The sequence below is a fragment of the Geotrypetes seraphini genome, chromosome 1 (genome assembly GCF_902459505.1).
Source record: "Geotrypetes seraphini chromosome 1, aGeoSer1.1, whole genome shotgun sequence".
In the NCBI taxonomy this organism is placed as follows: domain Eukaryota; kingdom Metazoa; phylum Chordata; class Amphibia; order Gymnophiona; family Dermophiidae; genus Geotrypetes; species Geotrypetes seraphini.
In genome coordinates this window covers 459942936-459969261 of record NC_047084.1, presented here as the reverse complement: position 1 = coordinate 459969261, position 26326 = coordinate 459942936, and the positions used below count along the sequence as shown (strand labels likewise).

Genomic DNA, 26326 nt, shown 5'->3' with positions numbered 1-26326 from the left:
CTGTAAATGACGCCTAGGTGCGATTGACACACAGCCAGCACCATTTTTTTTTTAAGCACCGGCTAATTTAGGTGCTGTTTATAGAATCAGCCCCAAGATGTGTAGGGAACACAGCAATGAAGTATGCAGAAGATAAAACAATTTAGGTGGGGCACGAGATGAAACCCGTGCTCCTAGTCTACTCATTGGTCTGGTAGGCAGATGAGGGTACTCACCGTCGTTATGCAGGGCAGCTCCTTGTTCAGTAGCCAAGGCAAGGACAGCCGACCCTCACCACGGTAGCATGACTGCACTCGCTCCTTCATCCGCCGGTCAATCTCGCTCAAGGTAAAAAGGCAAAGCGCCGTCTCCCAAGGCGGATTGGCTCGGTTCTTCTGTCCTTGTGAGAACACAGCGAACAGTACATCCTCATCCTCAGCCACACCCAGGGAACGTGCCAGCCGCTGGCCTGGCTTACTGAGGTAGGCACTCTGCACCAACCGGTATTCTACACCACCTTTGGAGCAGCCAATGGGAAACTCCACGTACGAGTAGAACTCTGGATCTGTGGCACACATGCGGACCACTTTGGAGGTGAAGAACTTCTCTCCGGCTGTATCCAGTAGTGTCTGCTGGGTGTCCAGCTGCAAGGTCAGGAAGTAAACAAAGGTGCGGCTGGAAAAGCCATACACATAGTAGATGTCAAAGGCTGGATGGAGGGAAAGGGTATCTGAGGGAATCTTGATTTGTGAGGACACAAACTCATCCTGGTAGACCAGGCTAAACATTTCAGTGCTCTCCTCATCCCGCACCAGCTTCCGGCTTGATAGTGTGGGGAAATATTCGGACTTGCCATCAATGGAGGTGCCAATGAAAAGTTTGCTGAGCTCAGGCCCTTGTTCCACGATCACACCGGCCATGGAATCGGGCTCTCGCACACCTGACAGATAATGCTCCTTCCGGTGGTGAGGCTCCCCAAGCTTGAAGAGGTCATCCAGCTTCAAAAACTGGCACACCCCCTGCCAGACACTTCCGCAGGCCACCAGCCTCTTGCCCAGGTAGTCAATTAGCAGCAGTTTGTTGACATTGTCTGCAGGAGCCAAGCGGTGACTGCAGACTCGTACGCTAGGTGGCGGGTAGCAATAAGCATTATCGTCGATGGGACCTGTCAAATGGATCTTCAGCTCCGTCAGGTTTTCCGAGAGTTTGTAAATCCGGTTGACTGCTCCCAAGTAGACCTCTCCCGTCTGCTGGTGAACAGCCAGATGGGTCAACTTTGTGTCGGTCAGTGTAAACCTCTGGAATGTAGTCTGGCTAGGATGTGGCAGGAGGGAAAGGACTAGGAGGGGAACTGTGCTCATCAAGACCCTAAGGGTCTGGGCTCCAAAATTAGGTCCCATTTCTTCTGTCACCATTCAACAGCAGCTGACCGGTGAAGATGGCTTAGATTCAGTCCCTTTATCTTCCATATTCAGAGTTGACCCTGAAAGAAGAGAGTTTCCCAGTTATTGACTGCTCTTGAGAGACCAGCCCCCTTTATAAAAGAACCTCCTTGATTAACACAAGTTTTAATCCTCCTGTCAAAGTAATGCTAGTATACATGAAACCCTCTCTTCCTAGCAAGGCATATTACAAAGGACAAGATCACAGATGAGGTAAAGAACATGACAGGATAGGGGGAGGGTAAGATGGGCGAGAGCAGAATCCTGATGCGTACAATGGTTGCTTTAATGGGGAGTGGGTACTGTCGGGAGCAAACTGATGAGGGTCAAGGAGGGTATAGGTGCTTTGATGGATCTGTGATGAGAGATGGGAATGGGTGAGGATAAAGCAAAGAAAAAAAAAAAAAAAAAGAGGACTTTAGCAGTGCCACTGTCCCCCCTCCCCCCTCACCAATTTGGTATTTCAGGAAGCTGCATTAACACATCCCAGGGTGGCAACAACACTCTGAAGAGAAGGTGCTGCTGACACAAATCACAAGGTGTTAATGTGCCTCCCTACATGCAAGAGCAGCTCAGGGTGATAGGGAGGAAGGAGGGCTAGGAGAAGATTCCATTCACTATCCACCATTAATCCAGAGACCAAGTGACAGCATGTCACACAATGTGAGCATGAAAATATGAAATGAGTGTTAAAGGCCACACGGCAACATAAAGGAGAGAGAGAATGCCCAAGCATTCAAGCACCAAGTGCGAGTGTGTGTAAGAGAGAGCACAAGTTAAGACAGAATGTGAGAGCACGAGATGGTGTTACAAAGATGGGCTTTCACACTGTAATTGTATAAAAGCACCTGTGTGTGTCTATTTCCCTGTGAAATCATTCTGTGATCAACTAAATCCAGGAGTGTTGCAAGGGAAGGGGGGGGGAGAAGAGAAACCATCATGCTTAGAAGTAGCACACCTTTCCTCCCACCCCCACCCCCACCCATCTTGTAAATCAATACACAAGCAGACTTGTGGAGGATGGGCCAGCCAGCTCAGCTTGTTAACACAGAAGACATTAATGCATTTTCCCAACATGATGCATTACCCGATCTGCCCAGCACCGGAGGTGGAGGGGGAGACAGTCAGATCAGTATAATTCCCCCCCCCCCAATTCTCTCAGGGCACATGCTGGTCTGCATGTCTGCATTTAATCAAAAACTGCTCCTCGCCTGACCCACAGGAGCTACTCAGCCGCTGAAAAGCTGCTCAGTGACCCACAACCTGGATGCAGGGAATGTCCTGATCTACGTCTCCCTTCTTCACCATCTTCCATACACAAGCTGGCATTTCTAGTGCATTGATGCTCCTTGTGCAGGTTTCCAGAGCTGGATTTTTTTTCCCCCCCCCCCCCAAATATCAATATCGCACACTGCTCACCTCTAATTCTTTTCTCCTCTATTATGGCCCAGTACTAGCTTAGCTTAAACTGACCCCAAAAACCTCCAATTTCACAACCAGCATTTTTAGAAACATAATGGCAGATAAGGGCCAAATGGCCCATCCAGTCTGCCCATCTGAAGTAACCATTATCTCTTTCTCTCTCTGAGAGATCCCACGTGCCAATCCCAGGCCCTTTTGAATTCTGTCTCCACCACCTCTTCTGGAGACTGTTCCATGCATCTTCCACCCATTCTGTAAAAAAGTATTTCCTTAGATTACTCCTGCGCCTATCACCTCTTAACTTCATCCTATGCCCTCTCATTGCAGAGTTTCCTTTCAAATTAAAGACTCGACTCATGCGCATTTACATTACATAGGTATTTGAGCGTCTCTATTGTATCTCCCCTCTCCCGCCTTTCCTCTAAAGTATACAGATTGAGATCTTTAAGTCTGTCCCCATACGCCTTATAATGAAGACCACATACAATTTTAGTAGCCTTCCTCTGGACCGACTCCATCCTTTTTATATCTTTTTGAAGGTGCAGCCTCCAGAATTGTACACAATATTCTAAATGAGGTCTCACCAAAGTCTTATACAGGGGCATCAATACCTCCTTTTTCTTACCAGCCATACCTCTCCCTACGGAACCTAGCATCCTTCTAGCTTTTGCCGTCACCTTTTCAACCTGTTTGGCCACCTTAAGATCATCACATACAATCACACCCAAGTCCCGCTCTTCTGTCGGGCACATAAGCTCTTTACTCCCTAATCTGTACCGTTCCCTCGGGTTTTTGCAGCTCAAATGCATGACCTTGTATTTCTTAGCATTAAATTTTAGCTGCCAAATTTCAGACCATTCTTCAAGCTTCGCCAGGTCTTCATGTTATTCACACCTTCCAGCGTGTCTACTCTATTGCAGATTTTCGTATCATCCGCAAAGAGGCAAATCTTACCCAACAACCCTTCAGCAATATCGTTTATAAAAATGTTAAAAAGAACAGACCCAAGAACAGAAACTCGAGGTACACCACTGGTAACATCCCTTTCCTCAGAGCGATCTCCATTGATCACTACCCTCTGTCGCCTTCCACTCAACCAGTTCTTGATCCAGTTCTTTCTGGTCAGGTCTTCTACCAGGGTCCTTCCAGCAAATCCTTGTATTCGCCAACAATACCGCATTTTGTATTCCTAGAGCTTCTCTCCATCATCTCTAGTCTTGCTCTAATAAGTCCATGTCTGTGTCCTACCACTGAGGTGTCATCTGGTGAAGTATATCAGACACTTCATGTTACCAGGCAGGGAATCTACTAAATATCTACAGAAGATCAGTATTTTGAAAACACAGTGTCAATTTGTACGTTATACTCTAAACACCGGTTTTAATTAGATAAGACTATTAAAGTCAAATTACAAAATTCTTTTTTGTATTTTTAATATATGTATATTAAATACACGTGAATATGAGTACTCAGTGCCCAATCTCCTGCATTGGAGTCACAATGAGATTATAGAGGGACCATCATTGCGCTCATAAATCCTTGATTTTGTTTAATTTTGATGGTAACAAATAAGAGCCACTGTGCCTTATTCCCGCTTGCATCTTATCTTAAAATACTAGACAACGGTATTGGCTTAAAAAGATATTTCCATGCGACTCCGCAGGATTCCACCACCTTGATTGAGCTGGGTTACGTGTGTTCCATGTTACATGTGTTACCAGGCAGGGAATGCCATTCTCAGATTCTACCAAAAGGAACAAGCAGAGCACAACTCGTGGAGTTCTGAGCCTAAGGCTGAAAAGTTCTGCGGTACACTTGCATAGAAACCTACACAGGAACACTTTTATAATGAAAACTGATCCGTTTAGAACTTTTTTTTTTTTTTTTTTTCAATAAAAATCGTTCTTTCATTTTTTTCCAATTCAGATTTACTTTTTATTCCCTTTCCTCACTCCATTCTCTCTCTCCCCTTTCTCTCCTTCTCAAAATAGTCACATTTCCACCTTGGTCATAAGCAATGGACTGAGGCAGGCTACAGGTGCCACAGCAAAACCAATTTTTTGACCAACACAGCATTGGCTACTAAGGAGTCAGGAATAGAGGTTGGTTGGTTGGTTTATGCCCCTCCCCCAGCCTAGATTCTCAGAGGTATTCTGCTGACTGCAACTGGCTTTGAGCTACAACTGAAAAAAAGGTGCGAGCTAAATCTAAAATCCCTTTCCTTATCCTTCCCCTTCCACCCATCTCTCTTCCTTTATGCATATATGCTGTTTATTCCCAAAATACCCCAATCAGAAAGGAAAGAGAGAGAAGGCTAACGGAGTACACTAAGGATCAGTGCTAGGACCACCAATTCTATTCAACATATGTGAGTGACATTACTGAAGGGTTAGAAGTAAGGTTACCAGATGTCCAGGAAAACACAGACATGTCCTCTTTTTTGAGGACTGTCTGGGTGCCCAGACTTTTTTTTTTTTTTTTTTTTTAAACGGAGGAGTCTGTCTGGGTTTAGCCTGGCTCTTCCGACTCCTCCACCTATCTCCTCCCTGGGCTTGGCCGCTCTAAGTGAATCATTGGGCAGTTGGCTGGAGCAACTAGGTAATCCTGCTACTGGAAGACGCCTCTCTGCAGTGACTTCTTGTTCCCATGTAGGCAGGACTTGCAGAGAGGCAGCTTCCGGGACAGGCCAGCGGTAGCAGGCTTACCTCTTTGCTGCTGCCTGCTGCTTGAGGATTCAATTAAAGCAGCTGGACCCAGGGAGGAGATAGGTGGGAGAGTTGAGAGCTAGAGGCCCTGAGGTGAAGCAGTCTCAGAGGAGGAACGGGAGGGAAAGGGGACTGGAGAAACAGCATGGAGGGGAGGGGGGGTGAAAACAGCATGAAGGGAGGGGGGCTGGAGAATCATTATAGAAAGGAAAGAATACTGGAGAAAAAAGCATGGCGTATGGTAGTGCTGGATAGGAGGGAAAAGACAGAAACAGAAGGAGAGGAGGTTGGAAGAAAAGAGAGGAATGCAAGGGGGGGAGGGGATGGAGAGAGAGAGAGAGAGAGAGGTAGGTGGGATGGGGAAAGAGAAGCACTAAAAGGGTACAGAGGATGGGAAGAGGGGACCAAGAAAATGGGTGGTATGGATGGAGGTGTGTGTGGAATGTGGGTAGGGTCATGTCCTCTTTCTCTTCACAAATATGGTAATCCTAGTTAGAAGGAAAGTTTCCTTCTTACAGATGATATGAAGATTTGCAGCAGAGTGTATACCACCCTTTAGCTCTCCCACTGTCCCACCCCCTTCAAGAAATCTTTCTTCTGCTCTGTAAACACTGCCTTAGTACACTGTGGCCACCACCATCACCACAAAAGCCACCTTCTGCACAATCCTGCATAGCATTATCTTTCAAACCTTCCCCTCCCCACATACACTACTACTATTGGCGCTTGTCAGTCTGGGAAATATCACTACAGCTCGGGCTAAGAGGCAGCCACTGCAGGACCACATTGCAGAAAGGGGGGAGGGGAGAGAGGAATACTGTACGTAGGAATGGAGATGGGGGAGAAACGCCAAATGTGTACGCAAAGAGAGAAAAATAAATAAAAATACATTTTACTTTAATTGGTGCCCAGATAAAAAAAAAAACCAACCTTACACATCCCAGTCTATAAGGTATTAATATTACACTTCAGAGATAAACAGTATAAGGAAAGTTTTTAATCTAACAACCTGGAAGATGATTTAACATAGAAGAAACAGCTCAAATCTAAGGGGAAGGGAGAATACAGGGATTTGAGATGCTGGTTATCCCCAGGGACGATACCCCAACCCGACTCCTAGGTGTACAAAAGGAGTCTGGTTTTGTTTGCATTTATATAAAGACATGCATGAGCAATGCTCTGGGAAAAGAACAGTAACTTTTGTGATCTACTCCTTCCCCATCCCACAGCAACGGCAAGGCCACATTCCTGCTAGGATGAGGGAAATTAAGCTGTTAACAGCAGTGTTTATATAAAGCAGAGGAGAGGTGTTAATCTCCAAACTCTCATGGCCCCCTAACCTCCTCCCCTTCACTTGTCAGCAGCTTTGGGACCCTGGATCCCTGTCAGAACCACCTCCATCTCTCCAAGAAAACAAATTACAACTGAAAAAAAAAAAAAAAGTGAGTCAAAACGTATGGGAGAGGGCTGATGTAGTGAAGGTGACTGGTTGCACTCTGCTTGACCTCTGAAAGACAAGATACAACATAAATTCATCTAACCTATACACGATACCTTCAGTGTATAGAGCTGTCTCTATACACTGAAGGTAGTGCGCACACACACACACACACACTCACAAGAAGCATTAGGACAGAAAGTTTACACATCCCGCGAGACCAAGGGAGAGGGAGTCCACAACTTGGATAGGAGATCAGAATGAATCACTTTATAGACCTCATTATGTAATGCTTTCTTTCACCTCTCTCTCTCTCTCTCTCTCTGCCTTCCCCCCCTCCCCCCCCATCAGACCCACACTAATTCTCAGTCCTGCAGACAACCAAAAACCACAGGACTGCTGCCAGCACAACATTTCAGGATTACTTGGCATCCTCCACCTAGACACGGCAGCATCCATCTGGTGCTTTCTAGATCCGTGCAGGAGCTCCAATCCCCTTTCACTTAACACGAACTCCACCTCAGCTTCCCAAAAATGCATATAAATAGTTGAAAGCAGCTTTTTCACTGAAATGCAAAAACAGAAGGTCTCTGGTGTGACTGGCAGCTCAGATCTTCCACACCCTGAGTCAGTGAGGGCTGCAGAAGCCATGTTCACTGCCTCTGGAGAGAAAGATCTATAGACACCACTAAGTGTCATGTGGACCACTGTTAAAATGATCAGACTTGCAACGGTGGAAGCGAAGGAATATATTAAAATAAAGGGAGAAATCCCAGAATGGGGGTGAATAAAGTAGTGGAAAAAAACTGGCAGAAAGGAGAAAAGAACTACCAAGGCAAAAACAAATTCTGAAAGCAGATCAAGTAAAACAAAATCACCCAGACCCCTCCTGCATCTGAGTTTGGAGCTTTTAAAAGCTTGTTCTCCTTAGTTAAGAGTCTTGATGAATGGGGGTAAGAGGGAACTAAGGAAGTCATCTGCACCACAGGTCCACAGACCCGGCCCGCAACTTCCTGAGGGGGGGAGGACTCACAGCCCCTCTCACAATAGTGCCACCTGGTGGCTGAATTTAGGCCCATCACCACCACAGGGCTCTGAACTAAGCACTCATTTGTGTGTGGCCTCATCTAGGATGACTGAACAAAAAGTAAAACCAAGAAAACTGCCTAGAGAGTTATGAATAAAGGCTCATGGTATGAGATCTTAGCCTTGGTTCTGACTGAGCTGGAAGTGTAAATGCAGCAGCAGGTAATAGCCACAGTGCTTTCCCCCACCCCACCCTCCAAACTCCATCATGCACTCATCACACATACAAAAACAGAAAAAGGATTAGTTCGTTCACTCAGTCTACCCATTTGTGCCTGCCTGCTGTGATCCCCTCTCCTAAAACTACATGGCCCCTTTCTGTCTACCCTGATACACAGAAGCATACAGTACAAAATAGCTGAAGACAGATATTCTGAACTCACAAATACAAAAGCCATTTGCTCCCCTCCCCAACCTACTGCCACAATGAAAGAGCCTCATTATTCCCAAAGATCTACATTAATACCCTCCACTACATCAGTTTCCTAGATTCACAGACCTTCCAGAAATACATCTTGGCCTGCTCACCTCAATTAGCTAAACTATTTATTTCAGTGGCTCTGCTTTTCATGTATCTCTATATTTATAGTTTTTTATATTTTTTGTTGTAATCAATAGATGCTCTAAACAAGATTGAATGAGAAAAAAAAAATGAAAAACCTCCACAAGCTGCTGTCTCCACAGTTTAAAGCAAGATGAAAAAAAGACAAACTTACTAATCAATTTCTGTAAATCTAAAATTATGAATTACAGCTTGTCCTATCGCTCATTCTGAGCTCTAATTTGGCAATGGAGGTTTCTGGCTTGCACATGGTTTATTCCAACTTAAAGGGGCCGATCAACACCAAAAACAGCAGAAGCGCTTCTGCAGGGCAAATGCATAGTGTGGAGGGGTTAAAAAGCCACAAATCTGTCACCACACAGCTCGAACAGAGCGCGAGGCTAAGAAATGGCTTCGTTTTCTGGCATGATGTCACCAGGGCCATTAACCAGGGGCTGACGGACCACATTCAATGAGGTCATCCCAGGAGAAGGAAAACATCCTATGTTTTCCGATTCTGTCTGCATCCTGCAAAGAATGAAGGCACTTTTGTTGTTTTTGAAAAGGTGAATGTAATTGCTGAACAGAGGCAAATCTGCCTTGGGAGTCATAGATCTCACAAATACAGGCATCAACCCAGAGGGATCTTTAACAGACCAGCGCAATACACATCTCAAGCTTCCTCATCCACTGCCACTCTGCATAATGACTCCACATCATTTTTCACTTGGTGAACTGATGTGAGCCGGGACTCACAGAGCAGAGAGACAAGACCATGTCTCTTTATGAAGTACTTTTGGGTTTGTTTTTTTCTATAACAATTTTTTTTATAGCAAAGGAGCTTTTCAAGAGCTCAGGGGCCCTTATTGTAGTCTCCATCTAAATAACTCTTCCTCTCCTTTCAGGGATCTCAAAGTCCCTCCTTGAGGGCCGCAATCCAGTCGGGTTTTCTGGATTTACCCAATGAATATGTATTGAAAGCAGTGCATGCACATAGATCTCATGCATATTCATTGGGGAAATCCTGAAAACCCGACTGGATTGCGGCCCTCAAGGAGGGGCTTTGAGACCCCTGCTAGTAAAAGCAAGAGGGCGTGTATGAGTGATGTTGCTCTGAAGGGAGCAATGGGAATGGAGAAAGGCAGCGCGGAAAGTCAGAAGACAAGTGAAAGGATAGGTGCAATGGCTCCCTGATGAGAGCCAGAAATCATGCACAAGTCTAGTGTGAGCAAACCTGATACAGCTTACTGAAGCAGGGATCTATGCCCAAGATTAAGAAAAGAAAACAAATGAACACAACCACCAGACACCGAAAACAGTACAGCGCTGCATCCAGGGGAGCATTATAACGAGGTGGCACTGAAGGGATGGGACTTAGTGTCACTGTTATGTGCTCACACCCCCAGCTCTCTCCATGTGGTGTTCATAATTAAAACGAGGGAATGGAAGCGCTCTCCAATAAATGAGAAAAAAAACGAAACCACTGGAATAATCCACTGCCAAAAGGGGGGGAAACCCCCCCCCCATTGAATAAACCAAATTAGAATAAAGCTTTAACATTTTTTTCTACATAGTCTCTGCTCCGACTGGAAAGGAGCTCGTGTCCCCACGTCCTCTAACTAAAAATCCAAATATTTGAGACAGGAGGTGAGAGAGAACGTAACTGTGACAAAAAGGGGGGGGGACCCCCCCATCGGAGTCAACATAACATAAAAGACGTAAATCCCGATCAGAAAAGTGGGTGCAGAAAAAAAAAAATGAAAGTTGAAAGAAACGAAACAGCGCAGCCCAAAAGGGACAGGGGGGGGGGGGTCAAAAGCAGAGCGAGAACGAGCAGGGACTTGCCAATGTCACCTGGGCGATGGAGACGCACCGAGAGCCCGAGCCAAAGTAGGCGAGGAACGAGCCCGCACAAATTAAAATGAACGCGCAGGGAGCGAAAACCAAGCAGCGACGAGGGTGGGAGACTCCAGCATGGAGACGGGGCTGCCAGGCGCCCAAACCACGGATGCTACAAAAATGTAGGTGCTTAAAAAAAAAAAAACACTAGACTGCAATGCAAAACCCCCCCTATGTAGATACACAGCAGCATACGTTTATATATAAATGCATAGGCATCTTTAGAAACACTCCCATACCCGGGTGTAAAGGTATAGGCAGAAATATAGACACATTACAGACTGTTTCCTTTACAGGCAAAGATCGAAGGGGGGGGGGGGAAGGGATGGAGGAAGTTCCTAGGAGCATGAGAGAATAAGGCAGTGGTGGGTGCCAAGCGAGCTGGAATTTATAGACAATTCCAGTATTTCAGCAAAATAACGTCAGGATCGAAAAATGACCATAAAAAGAAACGGAGGAAAGCCCAGTTTGGAGAGCCGAGGCCATAAGCTCCTCATTCTCTCCCCCCACCCCGGCCCCATGGCATAAGCTCTACCTGTAGCAGACCAGCGTAGCCTTAAAAGGGAAGACTGGCATCCCCTGCTGAAGGGAACAGGAGAAAGGGGTGATTGATGCCCCCAGCCCCTCGCCCTCCATCACCCCCCCCCCTCCGATCCCAGCTCGTCTCCATTCTACCTATTCGTGATCTTTCTCTTGTCTTAACAAACCAGTGTCCTCTCCCTCTCTAGCCTACCCATCTTTTTGCCTCTCCATCCTTCTCATTTCTCCACCCATCCCTTTTCTCTCCACCCTAGCCATGCCCTAAAACCACCCGTAGGCTAAGCAAAATCAGCCTAATTGTGGCACTACACAAACGCGGGGGGGGGGGGGGGAAATCAAACTTATCAAAATCAGAAATCTCCAGTCAAAAAGCACTAACGAACCAAAGGGAAGGAAGAAAATAGTGCAGTGCCTCCTATCACTGAAACCCCATTACTACTTCCACCCCCCTCCCAACTTACAACAGCCACAGAATAAATATAACATTACATTCCCCCGTGCAACAGAGAGCAATATTACAAAAAGCATGCAAAAACACTAAATAACAGAAGTAATCATTATAAACACTGCTAGGAATATACACAAAATAATTTTAACAAATCTTATAAACTATCAATTTTTTTTTTTAAACATAACTGCGTGCAAAAGAGTAGGGGTGAATACCTGAGCTGAAGCTTGTGCAGTTCTTGCATTTATTGTATCTGAATATTTTATTTTTTTTAAGTTATTATATTATATGGTTTTATTCTTCAGCTAGCACTGCTAAAACCATGCCGCCAGGTGCAATGGTACTGAAGATTCCCGGTAAAGTGGAAGCGCGAGAGACTTGTGCCGTGCGCGCGTGCTCTCCCTGCGCTTCTGCGCATGCACCCCAAATAACAAAGCACCAGCAGCTCTCTCTGCAACTACTAATTTGCTGCCGGCCCAGTCAACTGCTTTTACAGACGGATTGTACCATATGCAGAAACAAGAAAGGGTGAAATTAGAGCAGCCCAAAACAATGTCCAAGTCCCACCCCATAACCACATCATTTCACAGCCAATGTTTTTCCCCCCCCAGGCTCTTCTGCTGTACACACATTTTGTGTTCGAACTAGATCATTAATACAAGCAACGATTAAGAGGCTCAGAGCATACCAATACAAAGCATCTCCCCTTTGCACTGTAGCTGGCCCCATAATGGTACGATCCACTCAAAAATCCAAATCTCTAGACTTGCTTGGTGGTTTCTCCTTGTATTTTTTTATTTAAAGGGCCTTTTGAAACCTCGATGATTCCAAATACATCATCTAACTATTTATATTTATTTTCTTGCGTTTACATTCAGACTTTATTGATATAAATGGTTAGCTGCTTCAAATACATTTATTTTTATTGCAATTGTTTATTGCACTTAGATACATTTTATTGCATTAACATTGATTGCCTAGCATGGCATACATGTAATTATTTTGTTGTTTCTAATGGGAGAATTCCTGCACACCCTGTTTTCAAATCTATTAAAAATGAAGGAGCCTTAACATGCCCCTATGTGGGTCTTTTCCATGAGCTAAGGCCGGAAAAATTACTGATTTTCTATTTTTAGCATTAATAGCCATGCACTAATATTGCCATTAGCACATGGGCCTTTACCACCACCCGTTTTGTAGTTAGTAAAGGTTCACACACTAATCATGTGCTAATCAGTTAACGCACAGAACTGCACTGCACACTGATAAGCATAGCTACACCTACTTTTTTCACCCAGAAATGTCTTTTAGCATAAAATTAAAATCATTTTTTATGTGCAGTTTGCATGTGTACATTTCAAAAGTTACCATGGAGCGCCTCAGCACAACCCACCGTAAACACACCTTAGTGCTTTCCACAGCTTTGTAAAAGGACCCCAAAATGACATAAAACAAAGGCCTAATTAGGCTTGATCCAGTTATTTTGATCTTGCAATATATTTAAGTGGCTGCCAAACCACACATGCTCAGTAATTGAACTGGAGGGGCTGCCGAGTTTGTGCACTGGGTTACCAAAAGTGAATGAGTGGCTGAATGCTTTTATTATTTTAGTGATAACCCCAGAAAAAGCAAATCAGCCTCTGTAAGATATTTTAAGCAAATGTGAACAAAGTGGAACTTTATTCCAACTAAAGACAGCTTTTCTGGTTAAAACATAAAGCTGATTCTCTGCATTCTTTATTGATCCGCTCTGTAACTTAGTAGATAACAGCAGATAAAACACCAATTGGCCCACCCAGTCTGCCCCAGTTCATTGGTGCACTGACTGGTGAACAATCAACCTCCATTTTTCAACAAACATAAATCACAAGAGACATACACACACAATCTCCCCCTTCAATGATGTCAGAATAATCAGCAGCATAATTTACAACATTATTATTCACTCAGGAGAAGACACTGCCAAATAAGTCTTTTCTTTACATATAGACTGCAAAGTGTCATTTGTATAAAATGCAAGACTTTAGAATTAGATCAATAAAGCTGGCCAGGGTTTGGAAGCAACAAAGCTATGTGCTTGTTTAAATCAGTCAGCAGTTTATAAAAACTAATAGTTAAAGTACCTCTTTCTTTCATGTTCTCAAAGTCGATTGCTCTCTCTGAAACAAAATAAGTTTACTGCTAAGCTATATTATACCATCCCAAGACACCCTAAATATAAATTCAACATGGGACTCCACAGGAGGAGACAATAGCACCCAAGGTATGATGCCAGGTTTTCAGGATTTCCCCAATGAATATGCATGAGATCTATTTGCATATTCATTGGGGAAATCCCAAAAAAATCCAACTGGATTTGGCCCTCGAGGACCGGAGTTGTACAGGCCTGATCTAAGGGAAAGAAAGGGGATGTAAATTCCAGCTCCTCTTCAAAATCAATTTGAAGAACCATGACCACTGAATCCCTCATTAAGGGCCCCTATCTCAAAGCCATGGTAGCGATTCCCACGCAGCAAATGCGATGCAGCCCATTCAATTCCATTTGCCACATAGGGACTCGCCACCATGGCTTTGGACAAGGAGCCCTAATGACTTGCTCCAAGGCAGTTGCCAAATTGGTCTTAGTGGTGGAATTTTAACTTACATCTGCAAGATTCTTAGTGTCAATCCCCAATACTCCTAATTTTCGTTCCAGGGTCTGTCTGTCCATTCATCATTTCTCTTCTCTCTTCCTGTCATATGCCTAGAGGAGGGATCTCAAAGTCCCTCCTTGAGGGTCACAATCTAGTCGGGTTTTCAGGATTTCCCCAATGAATATGCATGAGATCCTACATTCTATATCATAAGTACAGGGAATATAATTACGTCTTCTAACTTTAGGTTTTAGGTGATAAAGATTGTTAAAAAAAAAAAAAAGTAACATAGGTGTATATTAGATCAACATTGGGAAAACAAACTTCCCCTTATAGCTCCCTATTTTCCCAAAGTGGTCCAGTCCTGCAGCAGGCCCAATGCTTCTCTATATCTGCTCTCTCTACTAACAGTTCCTCTCTGCCTAAGCGATTTATAGCTCAGATCAATGTTTAGCCTGTCTAGGGGTCTACAGATTTCTATTGAGCCCCAGAAAAGAAGACAGCAATGGGAAGAGAGTGAGAAAAAGCACCTGGCCTGCCATGCCACTGACTCCACTCTCTTTTGCTGCTGTCAGCTGGTATTGGGTGGCAGAGTGTGAGCAGTGGATAATGGCATTACTCACTACTTAAAGGAATCAGGGTTCAGACCTTAAGAGTCCCCTACCTACCTATCTACCCCTATGAAAAATAATTCTGTACCAATATATAATTTGGATGCCCAATACCAACAACTGGGTAAATAAGTGAACAAAAAATGTTCCCAAGGTAAATCTAGCAACAACAGCAAAAAAGGAACAAAAGTAGAAGTTTTTAATACCTTCCAAGCCAAAGTGGCGCTCAGAATCCAAGAATGGAATGGAAAAGCTCAACGTGGGGAACAAACCCCTAAAGAGTCTTTCACTGAATCTATCATTGCACCATCTTATTTGATAGAAAGGTGATTTCGCGCGAAAAGAAGTTAGGCTATTGCGCATGTGTGCTACTGCATGCGTCACAGCACTAAACCCGCCAGGAGGATTTATAATTGAGGTCGCACACAGCATAGCAGGTTCTCTGAGGAAGCCAGTTCGGCGAAACACGTCAGAACCCCGCCGGACCATCGCTGTATGGACATTGAAGCTAAGTTTTTGATTACACTACCTTTTGCAGTTACAAGGTGTTGGACATTTTATTCACTTTATAGATATATAAGACATTTACACTGTTTTTTATGAAGCCATTTTAATCACCTTTCTATCAAATAAGATGGTGCAATGATAGATTCAGTGAAAGACTCTTTAGGGGTTTGTTCCCCACATTGAGCTTTTCCATTCCATTCTTGGATTCTGAGCGCCACTTTGGTTTGGAAGGTATTTAAAAACTTCTACTTTTGTTCCTTTTTTGCTGTTGTTCCAATATATAATTTGACATCATACTTTAAAATATTAAACTTGAATATTTTAATTTTTTGTATCACCAAAGTAACAGCAACACATCTTCCCTCCAGTGCAAAATGCAATACAAAACCCTGCAAAAAGAGGGCTTGGAATATCCCAGAAACTTGCCATACGATAATAGTTCTGCTAAGACTCAAAACAACATCAGTCCTACTTATGAAAGTGCAGTGTTTCAAATGTCACAATATGCCCCCAGAGCAGTGTTTCCCAGTTCAATCCTGGAGTATCCCCTTGCCAATCAGATTTCAGGATATCCACAATGAACATGCATGAAAGAGATTTGCATAAAATGGAGGCAGTATATGCAAATCAATCTCATGCATGTTCATTGTGTATAGCCTGAAAACTACTACTATTACTATTTATTATTTCTATAGAGCTGTACATTTTAACATACAATAGACAGTCCCTGCTCAGCAGAGCTTACAATCTAATTTAGACAGAACATTTCAAGGTGGCAACCTGTGTGGCAAGGGAATTCTCTAAGACTGACAGGAAACACTGCCCTAGAGCATCAATATACCTATTACTGGCAAAACAGAACATGCAGGACTGTTACAGATCTTTACACAAAATACTGTACTACATGTCAGTCACACATGCAAAACGCAGACAGACCCTCACCAAATGCAAACCAGGTGACCACTAATTAGAAGAAGAAACATGGAGACAATAGTTTAACTGATAACAGACTTTGCATGCAGCGCAGCAATGGAGAAACAGAAGCAGGAATGAATTTCTTCCTGTGTAGAACAAAATTCATCAGAGATGCACATTTCCCAAAGGTAATATACAATAGCCGAGCCAAAACTGATTTTTTGGTGAACCCGGACCTGAGGTTCACTTGAGTAGGTACAAGACAGTATTGACATCATCTTGAGTTGTCCTCTCATTGACCTGTGCTACAACCTAACTCCAATATGGACGAGCCATGAACCATCAGCCACATCCATAGCTACATCTCTGCTGACATATTCCAGTTAATAAATTAAAAACTCAATACTTTTTCTACTTTTGTTGTCTGGGTATTTTATTTTTCAAACCGCCTTGGTCCCAGTCTCGTTTCCACTTTCCACTATCTATTTCCATCTAACTGCCTTTCCAGGGTCTTCTGTCCATTCACCATTTCTTCTTTACCTCTGTCTCTGACAATGATCTTTTTCTTTCAACTCTTTCCTTATTTCACCATGCTAAACTTTCAGTCCTCAAGCTTCATTTTTACTTTTCACCGATCAATTTTTCATCTCCTCTTACCTTCTTCCTAGCCCATCTTCCCTCTTACATTCTCCCTAGTTCTCCCATTTATCCTTTCTCCAGTCTCCCTCTTTCACTTGCTCTCCCTCTCTCTTCCACTTCCACCCTTGATACTCACTCCCTATCCAGGTCATGTCTACTTTGCTCTAGCTCTTATCTCCTTACCTGCCCCAGAACGTTTGCTCTTCTGAATGGAGTAGAACAGGTACAAGTGGATCGATTTTTCTCTCTGTCAAAAATTACAAAGATTAGGGGGACACTCAATGAAGTTACAGGGAAATACTTTTAAAAACCAGTAAGAGGAAATATTTTTTGCACTCAGAGAATAGTTAAGCTCTGGAACTCATTGCCAAAGGTTGTGGTAAAAGCAGATAGCATAGCTGGTTTTAAGAAAGGTTTGGACAATTTCCTGGAGGAAAAAAGTCTATAGTCTGTTATTGAGAAAGAAATGGTGAAAGCCATTGCTTGCCCTGGATCGGTAGCATGGAATGTTGCTACTCCTTAGGTTTTGGCCAGGCACTAGTTACCTGGATTGGCCACTGTGAGAACAGGCTACTGGGCTTGATGGACCGTTTGTCTGACCCAGTAAGGCTATTCTTATGTTCTTTTTTTTCCCCGTGTCTTATCCCCACTCAGTTTCTCCCTGCCCCATTTACAGCTTCCCAGCTTTCTTTCCAACCTCTTCTGATTCATCTCCTCACCAGCTCTCTCGCCATGGAATCGAGGGTGAAATACTCACGTGGATTAAAAACTGGCTGGCGGATAGGAAACAGAGTGGGGGTAAATGGACAATACTCGGAATGGAAAAGCGTCAGAAGTGGAGTGCCGCAGGGTTCGGTGCTTGGACCCATGCTCTTCAACATATTTATAAATGACCTGGAAATTGGTATGACAAGTGAGGTGATTAAATTTGAAGAAGATTCGAAGTTATTCAGAGTAGTGAAGACGCAGGAGGATTGCAAAGACCTGCAACGTGATATAAACACGCTCAAGAAATGGGACACAACATGGCAAATAAGGTTCAATGTGGATAAGTGTAAGGTGATGCATGTTGGTAACAAAAAAATCTTATACAAGAATACAGGATGTCTTGGAGAGAACCCCCCAGGAAAGAGACTTGGAAGTACTGGTTGACAAGTCGATGAAGCTGTCCGCGCAATGCACAGCGCGAGCAAAAAGGGCGAACAGAATGCTAGGAATGATTAAGAAGGGGATCACGAACAGATCGGAGAAGGTTATCATGCCACTGTACCAGGCCATGGTACGCCCTCACCTGGAATACTGCGTCCAACACTGGTTGCCGTACATGAAAAAGGACATGGTACTGCTTGAAAGGGACCAGAGAAGAGCGACTAAAATGGTTAAAGGGCTGGAGGAGTGAGAGATTAGAGAAACTGGGCCTCTTCTCCCTTGAAAAGTGGAGACTGAGAGGGGACATGATCGAAACATTCAAGATAATGAAGGGAATAGACTTAGTAGATAGACAGGTTCTTCATCCTCTCCAAGGTAGAGAGAATGAGGGCACTCTCTAAAGTTAAAAGAGGATAGATTCCGTACAAACGTAAGGAAGTTCTTCTTCCACCCAGAGAGTAGTAGAAAACTGGAACGCTCTTCTGGAGGTTGTTATAAGGGATAACACCCTCCAGGGATTCAAGACAAAGTTAGACAAGTTCCTGCTGAACCAGAACGTATGCAGGTAAGGCTAGTCTCAGTAAGGGCCGTCGTGTGAGCAGACTGCTGGGCACAATGGACCACTGGTCTGACCCAGCAGCGGCAATTCTTATGTTCTTATGATCTCTCCCATACAGTTCTCACCATGTCTAGAGAAAGAGAGATGCCAAAGAGAAGCAATTTGTGAAAGGGAGATTTTTAGCATATGTCCACTTGCCTGCCCTACTCCACTTCCAAGCTCAACCTCCTGTCCCGCCTCTGTCCAACGGTCATTCCAGCAAATACCTAGTGTCCCTGGCTCGAGACACCCGGAAGTGCACTGGTGTCGGCTTGATGACATCATGCGCATGTGTGACATCAGCTCGCTGCTGTCAGCACATGCGCAAAGGCCCTTCAAATAGGACTTGCGCCGAGAAAAAGACCTGCGCTGGAGAGAAGGGCCAACAGATAGAAGAGGTGCCAGCGTCGGGAGACTGTTTACAGGACGTGCCTCTCTTCATGCAGGCAGAATGGAACAGAACACGCTTTGCAGCCAAAACAGATCACGCTTTACACCTGCAGGTTAAAACTGCGGGCTCGCATTTTGGCACAATATATAATAAGGGGGGGGAGAGTATGTATATGTACAGGTTTTTTTTAATGTTGATGGTTGTTTTCAGGCCATCAGAGTGCAGGAGAGTCGGCAAGGACAGTATCGACTGATCCTCAGCAGTCGCTTCATTTCAGATCGGCAAACCCAATCGGTGATCCTTCTTCTGTTTAGTGAATCGATGGCTTCCTACTTATGCATGGCATTTCCCCTCATTTGCATGTGTGGATCGGATCGGAGATTGATCGCACGGCTGTTTAGTGAATCGGGTCGGCGAACAATCGGGACAGGAAACGATCGCAAAATTATCGGTACACAATTGGTAAGTTTTGTGAATCTAGCCCCATTTCCCCTACTCTTCCTGTCATCTCCTCTCACAACTCTTCTTTCAACTCAGCTTCCCTGTCTGTCACTTTCACTTTCTTAAGAGCTGATGCAGAAACATATTGTGAAATTAACGCGAAAAAATTCCACGCTCACACATTAAGCAATAAGCATGCAAATTACTGCTGCAATAATCCACAGCTCACTGCAAAATGTCTCCTTTCCTGTTAGTGCCTGAGCAGTGATTGGCTCATGCACTGACAGGAAAGGTGACATTTAAAAAAAAAAAAGTTGAGGCAGCCTGCATTGCCATCCCCCAATCCATGCTTTGACAAACCACTACTACTACTAGTTATCATTTCTATAGAAATACACAGCACTATACATTAATATGTAAGAGCAACCCCTGCTCAATAGAGCTTACAATCTAATTAAAACAGACAAATAGGACAAATAAGGGTTAGGGAATTTCTCACAAAGGGAATGATAAAATAAACATGGGTACTCTACAACTGAGTGGGGAGTTAAGAGTTAAAAACAGCCTCATAAAAGTGGGCTTTTAGACTAGATTTAGAGCTTGATTACTTACTCAGACAGTCTGTTCCAGGCATACGGTGAAGCAGAATAGAAGGGATGGAGTCTGGAGTTGGCAACAGAGGAGAAGGGTACAGATAAGAGACACTTAACCAATGAATGGAGCTCCCAGGGAGGAGTATAAGGAGAGATAAGAGAGGAGAAATATAGAGGAGCTGCAGAGTGAATGCACTTGTAAGTCAATAAGATCAGTTTGAACTGTATGCAGAAATGAATAGGGAGCCAATAATGTGACAATAGGAGAGGGGTAACGCTAGCATACCCCGACCACCAATTTAAAAAATATCCCTGGTGTCTAGTGTACTCTACATTCCATCCCCATCTATTAAAAAAATTAATTAATTAAAAATGTTCTCTCTGGTGTCTAGTATACACCCCCCACCCCTGACTACAACTATAAAAAAATTAAAAAAAACCCTCCCTGGTGTATAGGTATCCTCAATCCTAATCCTGACTGTGAACAAATGTCTATAGTGTCTACCACACCCTATTCCAGGGATCTCAAAGTCCCTCCTTGAGGGCCGCAATCCAGTCGGGTTTTCAGGATTTCCCCAATGAATATGCATTAAAAGCAGTGCATGCACATAGATCTCATGTATATTCATTGGGGAAATCCTGAAAACCCGACTGGATTGCAGCCCTCAAGGAGGGACTTTGAGACCCCTGCAATATTCCCAGCTGAAAAAAACCCTAAAATACCTTTCACTGGTGTCTAGTACACCCCCCACTCCTCTTTCCCCTTGACCCTGATAATAAAAAAAACAAACAAAAATAATCATTTCCCTAGTGTCTAGTGATTCCCCAACCCTAATCCCAACTGTAAAAAGAGATGTCCCTGGTGTCTAATACACCCCTCTCCTCCCACTTTTCAGGCCTCACTGACTTCCCTCCAGTTCATATCTTAATGGAGGCTGGAGTGATATACTTACCGCCCCCTCTTCTCTGGTGCTGCCATCCTGAAAAATGACCACCCAACCCTGAGAGGTTCATTCTGGGATGCACTGCCATATAAGAGAAGTTTTCCCTTACATGTTAGTTCAGCGGCAACTACCAAATAAGTGAAAAAGAGATTAGGTTCTTACTTTGATAATATCTTTTCCAGCATGGTAGGGATGCTGAACCATAGGATTGTCCATGCTTCCTCACCAGCATACAGCAGAAGATATTAATCGCAGCTCTTCAGCTCCCTCCTCGTTCTCCCCGGTCTCTGCTGCCTCCTTCAGTTCATATCAAAGCCAGCAATAGCCCTATAGAAGAAGACAGGAGAAAGAGGGGTAGAGGGAATTCCACAAAACCAGGTGTCTGATCTGTTCAAATGGATTTTAAAATCAATCACTGAATAAACAGTAATGTAATTAAAACATTAACAAGCCTCACAGTGGAACAATGAATGTAAGAAAATACAAGTTAGACAAGAATATAACTGCCTGAACATTTATGGAGCTCAGCATTCCTCCCTTTCAATCATATACACAGACCCTTCATAATCCAATAGTCTGCCTGACAGGAAAAATCCTAGCTTTGGAGTTGACTATTAAGCTTGAGCCAGAAAGCAGGCGAATCAGATAAATTGCTGGGTAGAGGGGGGGGGGTGTCATGCCTATCTACTGGAAAATATATTATCAAGGTAAGAACTGTAATGAGGATGGTTTAGCCCCACGGGTAGATAATGATAGGAGTCCTAGTTTTACCTAGAGAATAATCCCCAGAACCCTTTTAGCTTGCAATATTCCTCCCCAGGTTCCAAAGACAAAATAAAAATCTCTTTTGAGACTTCTTACTCCTGAGAAGAACCCACTTAGACCTTGGCCCCAGAAACACAAGATACTAAGTAAGAGAGACAATAGGAATAATTCTAAATTATCTAAAGAGAAAGATGAAATTATGTGGGAAGTACAAGGAGATGAGGAAGTACCTATGGAGCTGATGAAAGAGAAATATAGAGGTGGAAGTTTAGGAAAGGATGGGAACAAATGAGGAGAAGAACTATATGCATGTTCCATGTGGGTAGTGAATTCCTCTCCTTGCCCTATGTCCATGGAGACACAGAAAGTCCCAAAGAAGGACTTAGGAAGAGGAAAGTAATGGAATTTCATTCTTCCTTGTGAAAAGCCATGGTTTGCATGACCCTTGAATAACTCAGGGTGAAACCAGGAGGAAATTTGCATATTGGCTAATTTGCATATGTATTAGTTTTTGCAAAGATGGAAAAGGACTAAAGGACTATTTATTTGAGAATTAAATTATTGGAACATGAACTCAAGAGAGATGACAATTTATGATTTGAATATATGAAGACTTTAATTTTTTACCTCACCCTAACTCTTATAGTACTGATTGGATATGACTTCTGTTGTGGCTGCCCTATGAGAGAAGCAATGTAGGGGAAGAAGAAGTGGGTTGGTCTATTTTCTGGCAAGCTTTTCTGAAGTCATAGAGCTGTTTATTATCATTATTAATGTGGATTGAAAACTCCTGAAGAACCTAAGAGATCACTCAATTTTGGTGAATCAGAGCAGCTAAGATTTAATTATCAGATGTGCCCAACCAGAAGTGCGTGATAGAACCTAATCTTCTTTTCTAATGCAATAGGGATGGTATGCTGAACTATAGAGACATATCATAAGCAGTCCCCAAAGTTTAGGATGTGAGAGATGAGGATCCAAAAGCAGCATTCTCCTGTGCTGCTATGTCCACCCTGTAGAATTTGGTGAAAGTATGAAGGGATGACCAGGTCACTGATGAGCCTGCATGTAGTACTGAGGACCCAAAAGTAACATCCTCCTGTACTGCTATGTCCATTTGGTGAAAGTATGAGGGTCATTTCATAAATAATGCACAGATTGGCAACATTGGGGAGTGGATGATGCAATTGCAGTAAACCTTGTTTCACTTTCACTTCAGTGCTTGAAGCAGCAGGGAGTGTGCTTATGAGCTATGCAGTGTACTTAGTGTGGCTGTGACAAGTGTGGGAAATGGAGGTTGCAGGTGTCTCGGGTACTGTGTCTGTTGACGATCAGGGGTCATACATTAAGATTGAAACGCTATGTGGCAAAATCCGACAGAAATCCACAGTGTGTTACGTGAAGTTTGTGGTGAGTTAACAGTGGACTGTAGTACAGTTTCTCGGTGGGCAGATCTTTTTTTGAATTAGTCATGAGCTTAGATGATGATGCAAGACCAGGAAGGCCAAAATCAACAACCAATGAGCAATGTGTGAAACTTGTGGCCGATGCTCTTTAACAAGAACATCGTGCGACATGCGAGGAACTTTCTGAAACCACAGGGATTCCACCGACATCAGTATACCGAATTCTGACAAATGATTTAAAAAAGAGAAAAATTTCTGTACAATGGGTCTCCCACTTCTTGATTGCTGAACAGCAGCAACCGTGCTGAAACAAAGATTCGATTTTGAAGGTCAGGCATTCGTGAATTGTTGCTATTGATGAAACATGGGTCAGAGACTGAGCTGGAGCTGAAATCACAGTCCAAAGAGAACTCCATCTTCCCCACGACCAAAAAAATTTTGACGAGCTCAATCAAAAGTCAAACAAATGATGATTTTTGCTTATGATCATGAAGGCATCATCATCACAGACAAAGTTCCATGTGGAAGAAGTGTCACAACAGTGTATTATTGTGATTTTTTGCAAAAAAAATGTGCAGAAAAATGCACAGAACCTAACCTCAATTGCTCTTGGCTGGGCCACTCATTCTTCACGACAACCCTCGTCTGCACATAGGGAATGTTGTTATTGAAAAACTACACAAATATGGCTGGGAGGTGGTACCTCATGCTCCCTACAGTCCCTATGAGTCCATCAGAGTTCAACCCTTTTCCAAAGTTGAAACAACCTATATGTGGACATTGTTTTGCATCTCTGGAAAAACTTTCTTCCACCGTTACTCGAGCCATTCGGCAACTGAACAAAAACGGTGTCTTGGATGGAATAATACATAATTCCAGCTCAGGATACTCCTGCTGATAAGTCAAGGAAGAAAGGAGAAAAAAGCCAGGTCTTGGGCCCTCTTCCCACCTGCTGCTGCCACCACCACCAGTCCAGCCTGTTTCTATGGTTCTCTTTTGTAAAATGGTGTGGTAGCCATATTAGTGCACTTTTAAAGGTAATATATAGAAACAAAACATAAAGGGAATAAGGTGACACCTTTCTTATTGGACTAACATAGGGTTACCAGATGTACAGATTTCCCCGGACATGTCTTCCTTTTTGAGGACATGTCTGGGGGTCCAGATGGCTTTTCAAAACCCGGCACATTGTCTGGCTTCTGAAAAGCTTCCTGTGCAAAATCACATCGGGAGGGGGGCATCCATGCATGCGCGGATGCCACATTTAGGGGCGGGGCTGGGGTCATAGAAACATAGAAAATGATGGCAGAAAAGGGCCATAGCCCATCGAGTCTGCCCACTCTATTAACCCTCCCCTAACTACCCTCCTAGAGATCGCACACTTGACGGCAACACCTTTACAATACCCTCGTAGAGATCCGACGTGGGCATCCCACTTATACTTAAAATCAGGCACGCTGTTGGCCACGATCACCTGCTCTGGGAGCTTGTTCCAATGGTCAACCGCTCTTTCTGTGAAGAAATACTTCCTGGTGTCGCCATGAAATCTCCAGCCCCTGATTTTCAGCGGATGCCTTCTTGTGGCCGAGGGTCCTTTAAGAAAGAAAATATCATCTCCCGCCTGCGATATACTTAAACGTCTCAATCGTGTCTCCCCCTCTCCCTGCGTCCTTCGAGAGAGTATAGCCGCAATTTGTTCAGCCGGTGTCAGGTCAAAAGCGCGCCGGGACAAAGGCGCGCGCAGACAATTGAGCGCAGCGTGGAGGCGCGTACCGCTCTAAATTACTGTTTTTAGGGCTCCGATGGGGGGGGGGCGTGTGGGGGAACCCCCCCACTTTACTTAATAGACATCATGCCGCGTTGTCGGGGCGTTGTGGGGGGTTGTAACCCCCCACATTTTACTGAAAACTTCACTTTTTCCCTGTTTTTAGGGAAAAAGTTCAGTTTACAGTAAAATGTGGAGGGTTACAACCCCCCAAATCCCCCATAACGCCGGCGCGATGTCTCTTAAGTAAACTGAGGGGGTTCCCCCCCATGCCCCCCCCCGTATGAGCCCTAAAAACAGTAATTTAGAGCAGCGCGTGCCTTCGCGCTGCGCTCAATTGTCTGGCACGCTTTGTCTTTCGCGCCATTGTCTATGAACCGTTCAGCCTTTCCTCGTATGAGAGGTCTTTGAGCCCCGAGACCATCCTGGTGGCCATTCGCTGAACCGACTCAACTCTCAGCACATCCTTACGGTAATGTGGCCTCCAGAATTGTACACAATACTCCAGATGAGGTCTCACCATGGCTCTGTACAATGGCATTACGACCTCGGGCTTCCGGCTAACAAAACTTCTACGGATACAACCCAGCATCTGTCTGGCCTTGGATGAAGCTTTCTCCACCTGATTGGCAGTTTTCATGTCTTCACTAATGATCACCCCCTAAATCTCGTTCTGCTGCAGTTCTAGCCAAGGTCTTTGATTCCAGGTGTTCCCCGATAAGACGCCGGTAAGGAGGAGAGGTGCCAGCATGGGCTAACTGCGTCTCTTCTCCTCCAGAATCCCTCACCAAAGTGACAGGTTCAGGGTCGCAGCCAGATGGGCCTCCTTGCATGTATGGATGTCAAATGAATAGAGAACTCAATTAAAAGCAGGAAAGCAAGCCAAACATTAGAAATAAAGTAACCACATGGAATAAAAGAAACAGTTATTGTAGCTGATCAGGAACATTCACCTAACACACAAAAACCACCCTAAACCATATATTCTGTGTAAATATTTATTTTTCAGCTGATTTTTCAGTGTTTTTGTGTGGTATAGGAGCCATTGCTGGGTTCTAGCTCAGTGTTATCAAACACATATATTTGTGCAGCTGAGAGTTGGGAGTGTGGAACTGACACCCCAAAAAAATTGGAGAACTCAAGGCATGCAAATTAGTTTCATGGAGGTCGGCCAAAATCACACCCCACCAGTCACTGGAAAAGCGACTTTCACAGAACCGGCAGGGGAAGCCCAAACAGCTGAGCGGCAGGAGAAGCCCCAAAGCAGCCTCCTCCTGCTCAGCTGTTCGGGGCAGGCTTACTTTTTTTTTTTTTTTTTTTCCTTTTTTTCTTTTAATGGGCACAGATATGTGTGTGTTACACACACACAATACCTGTCTCCATTAAAAAAAAAAAAGCTGCGGTATTCCCCCCCCCACACACACACACACAATAGTCACCCCACTGACGACAACTGCAGGCCCACCAAT

General features: G+C 44.1%; 1 protein-coding gene across 5 annotated transcripts in view; it reads right to left on the bottom strand.

The window, feature by feature from the left end:
* Window positions 1-21182, bottom strand: part of PLXNA3 (plexin A3) — a 479210-nt gene extending 458028 nt beyond the window's left edge. For 4 of the 5 annotated variants that reach the window (XM_033922819.1, XM_033922836.1, XM_033922843.1 and 1 more), the window contains exons 1-2: window positions 11716-11947; window positions 216-1462 (exon numbers count right to left, since the gene is read on the bottom strand). In XM_033922819.1, coding sequence (XP_033778710.1) covers window positions 216-1394 — 1179 coding nt within the window. In that variant the 5' untranslated portion in view covers window positions 1395-1462; window positions 11716-11947. Of the gene's footprint in view, window positions 1-215; window positions 1463-11715; window positions 11948-21083 lie in introns of those variants that run through there. The other variant, XM_033922827.1, reaches the window with a different exon arrangement.
* Window positions 21183-26326: the final 5144 nt, after the last annotated feature.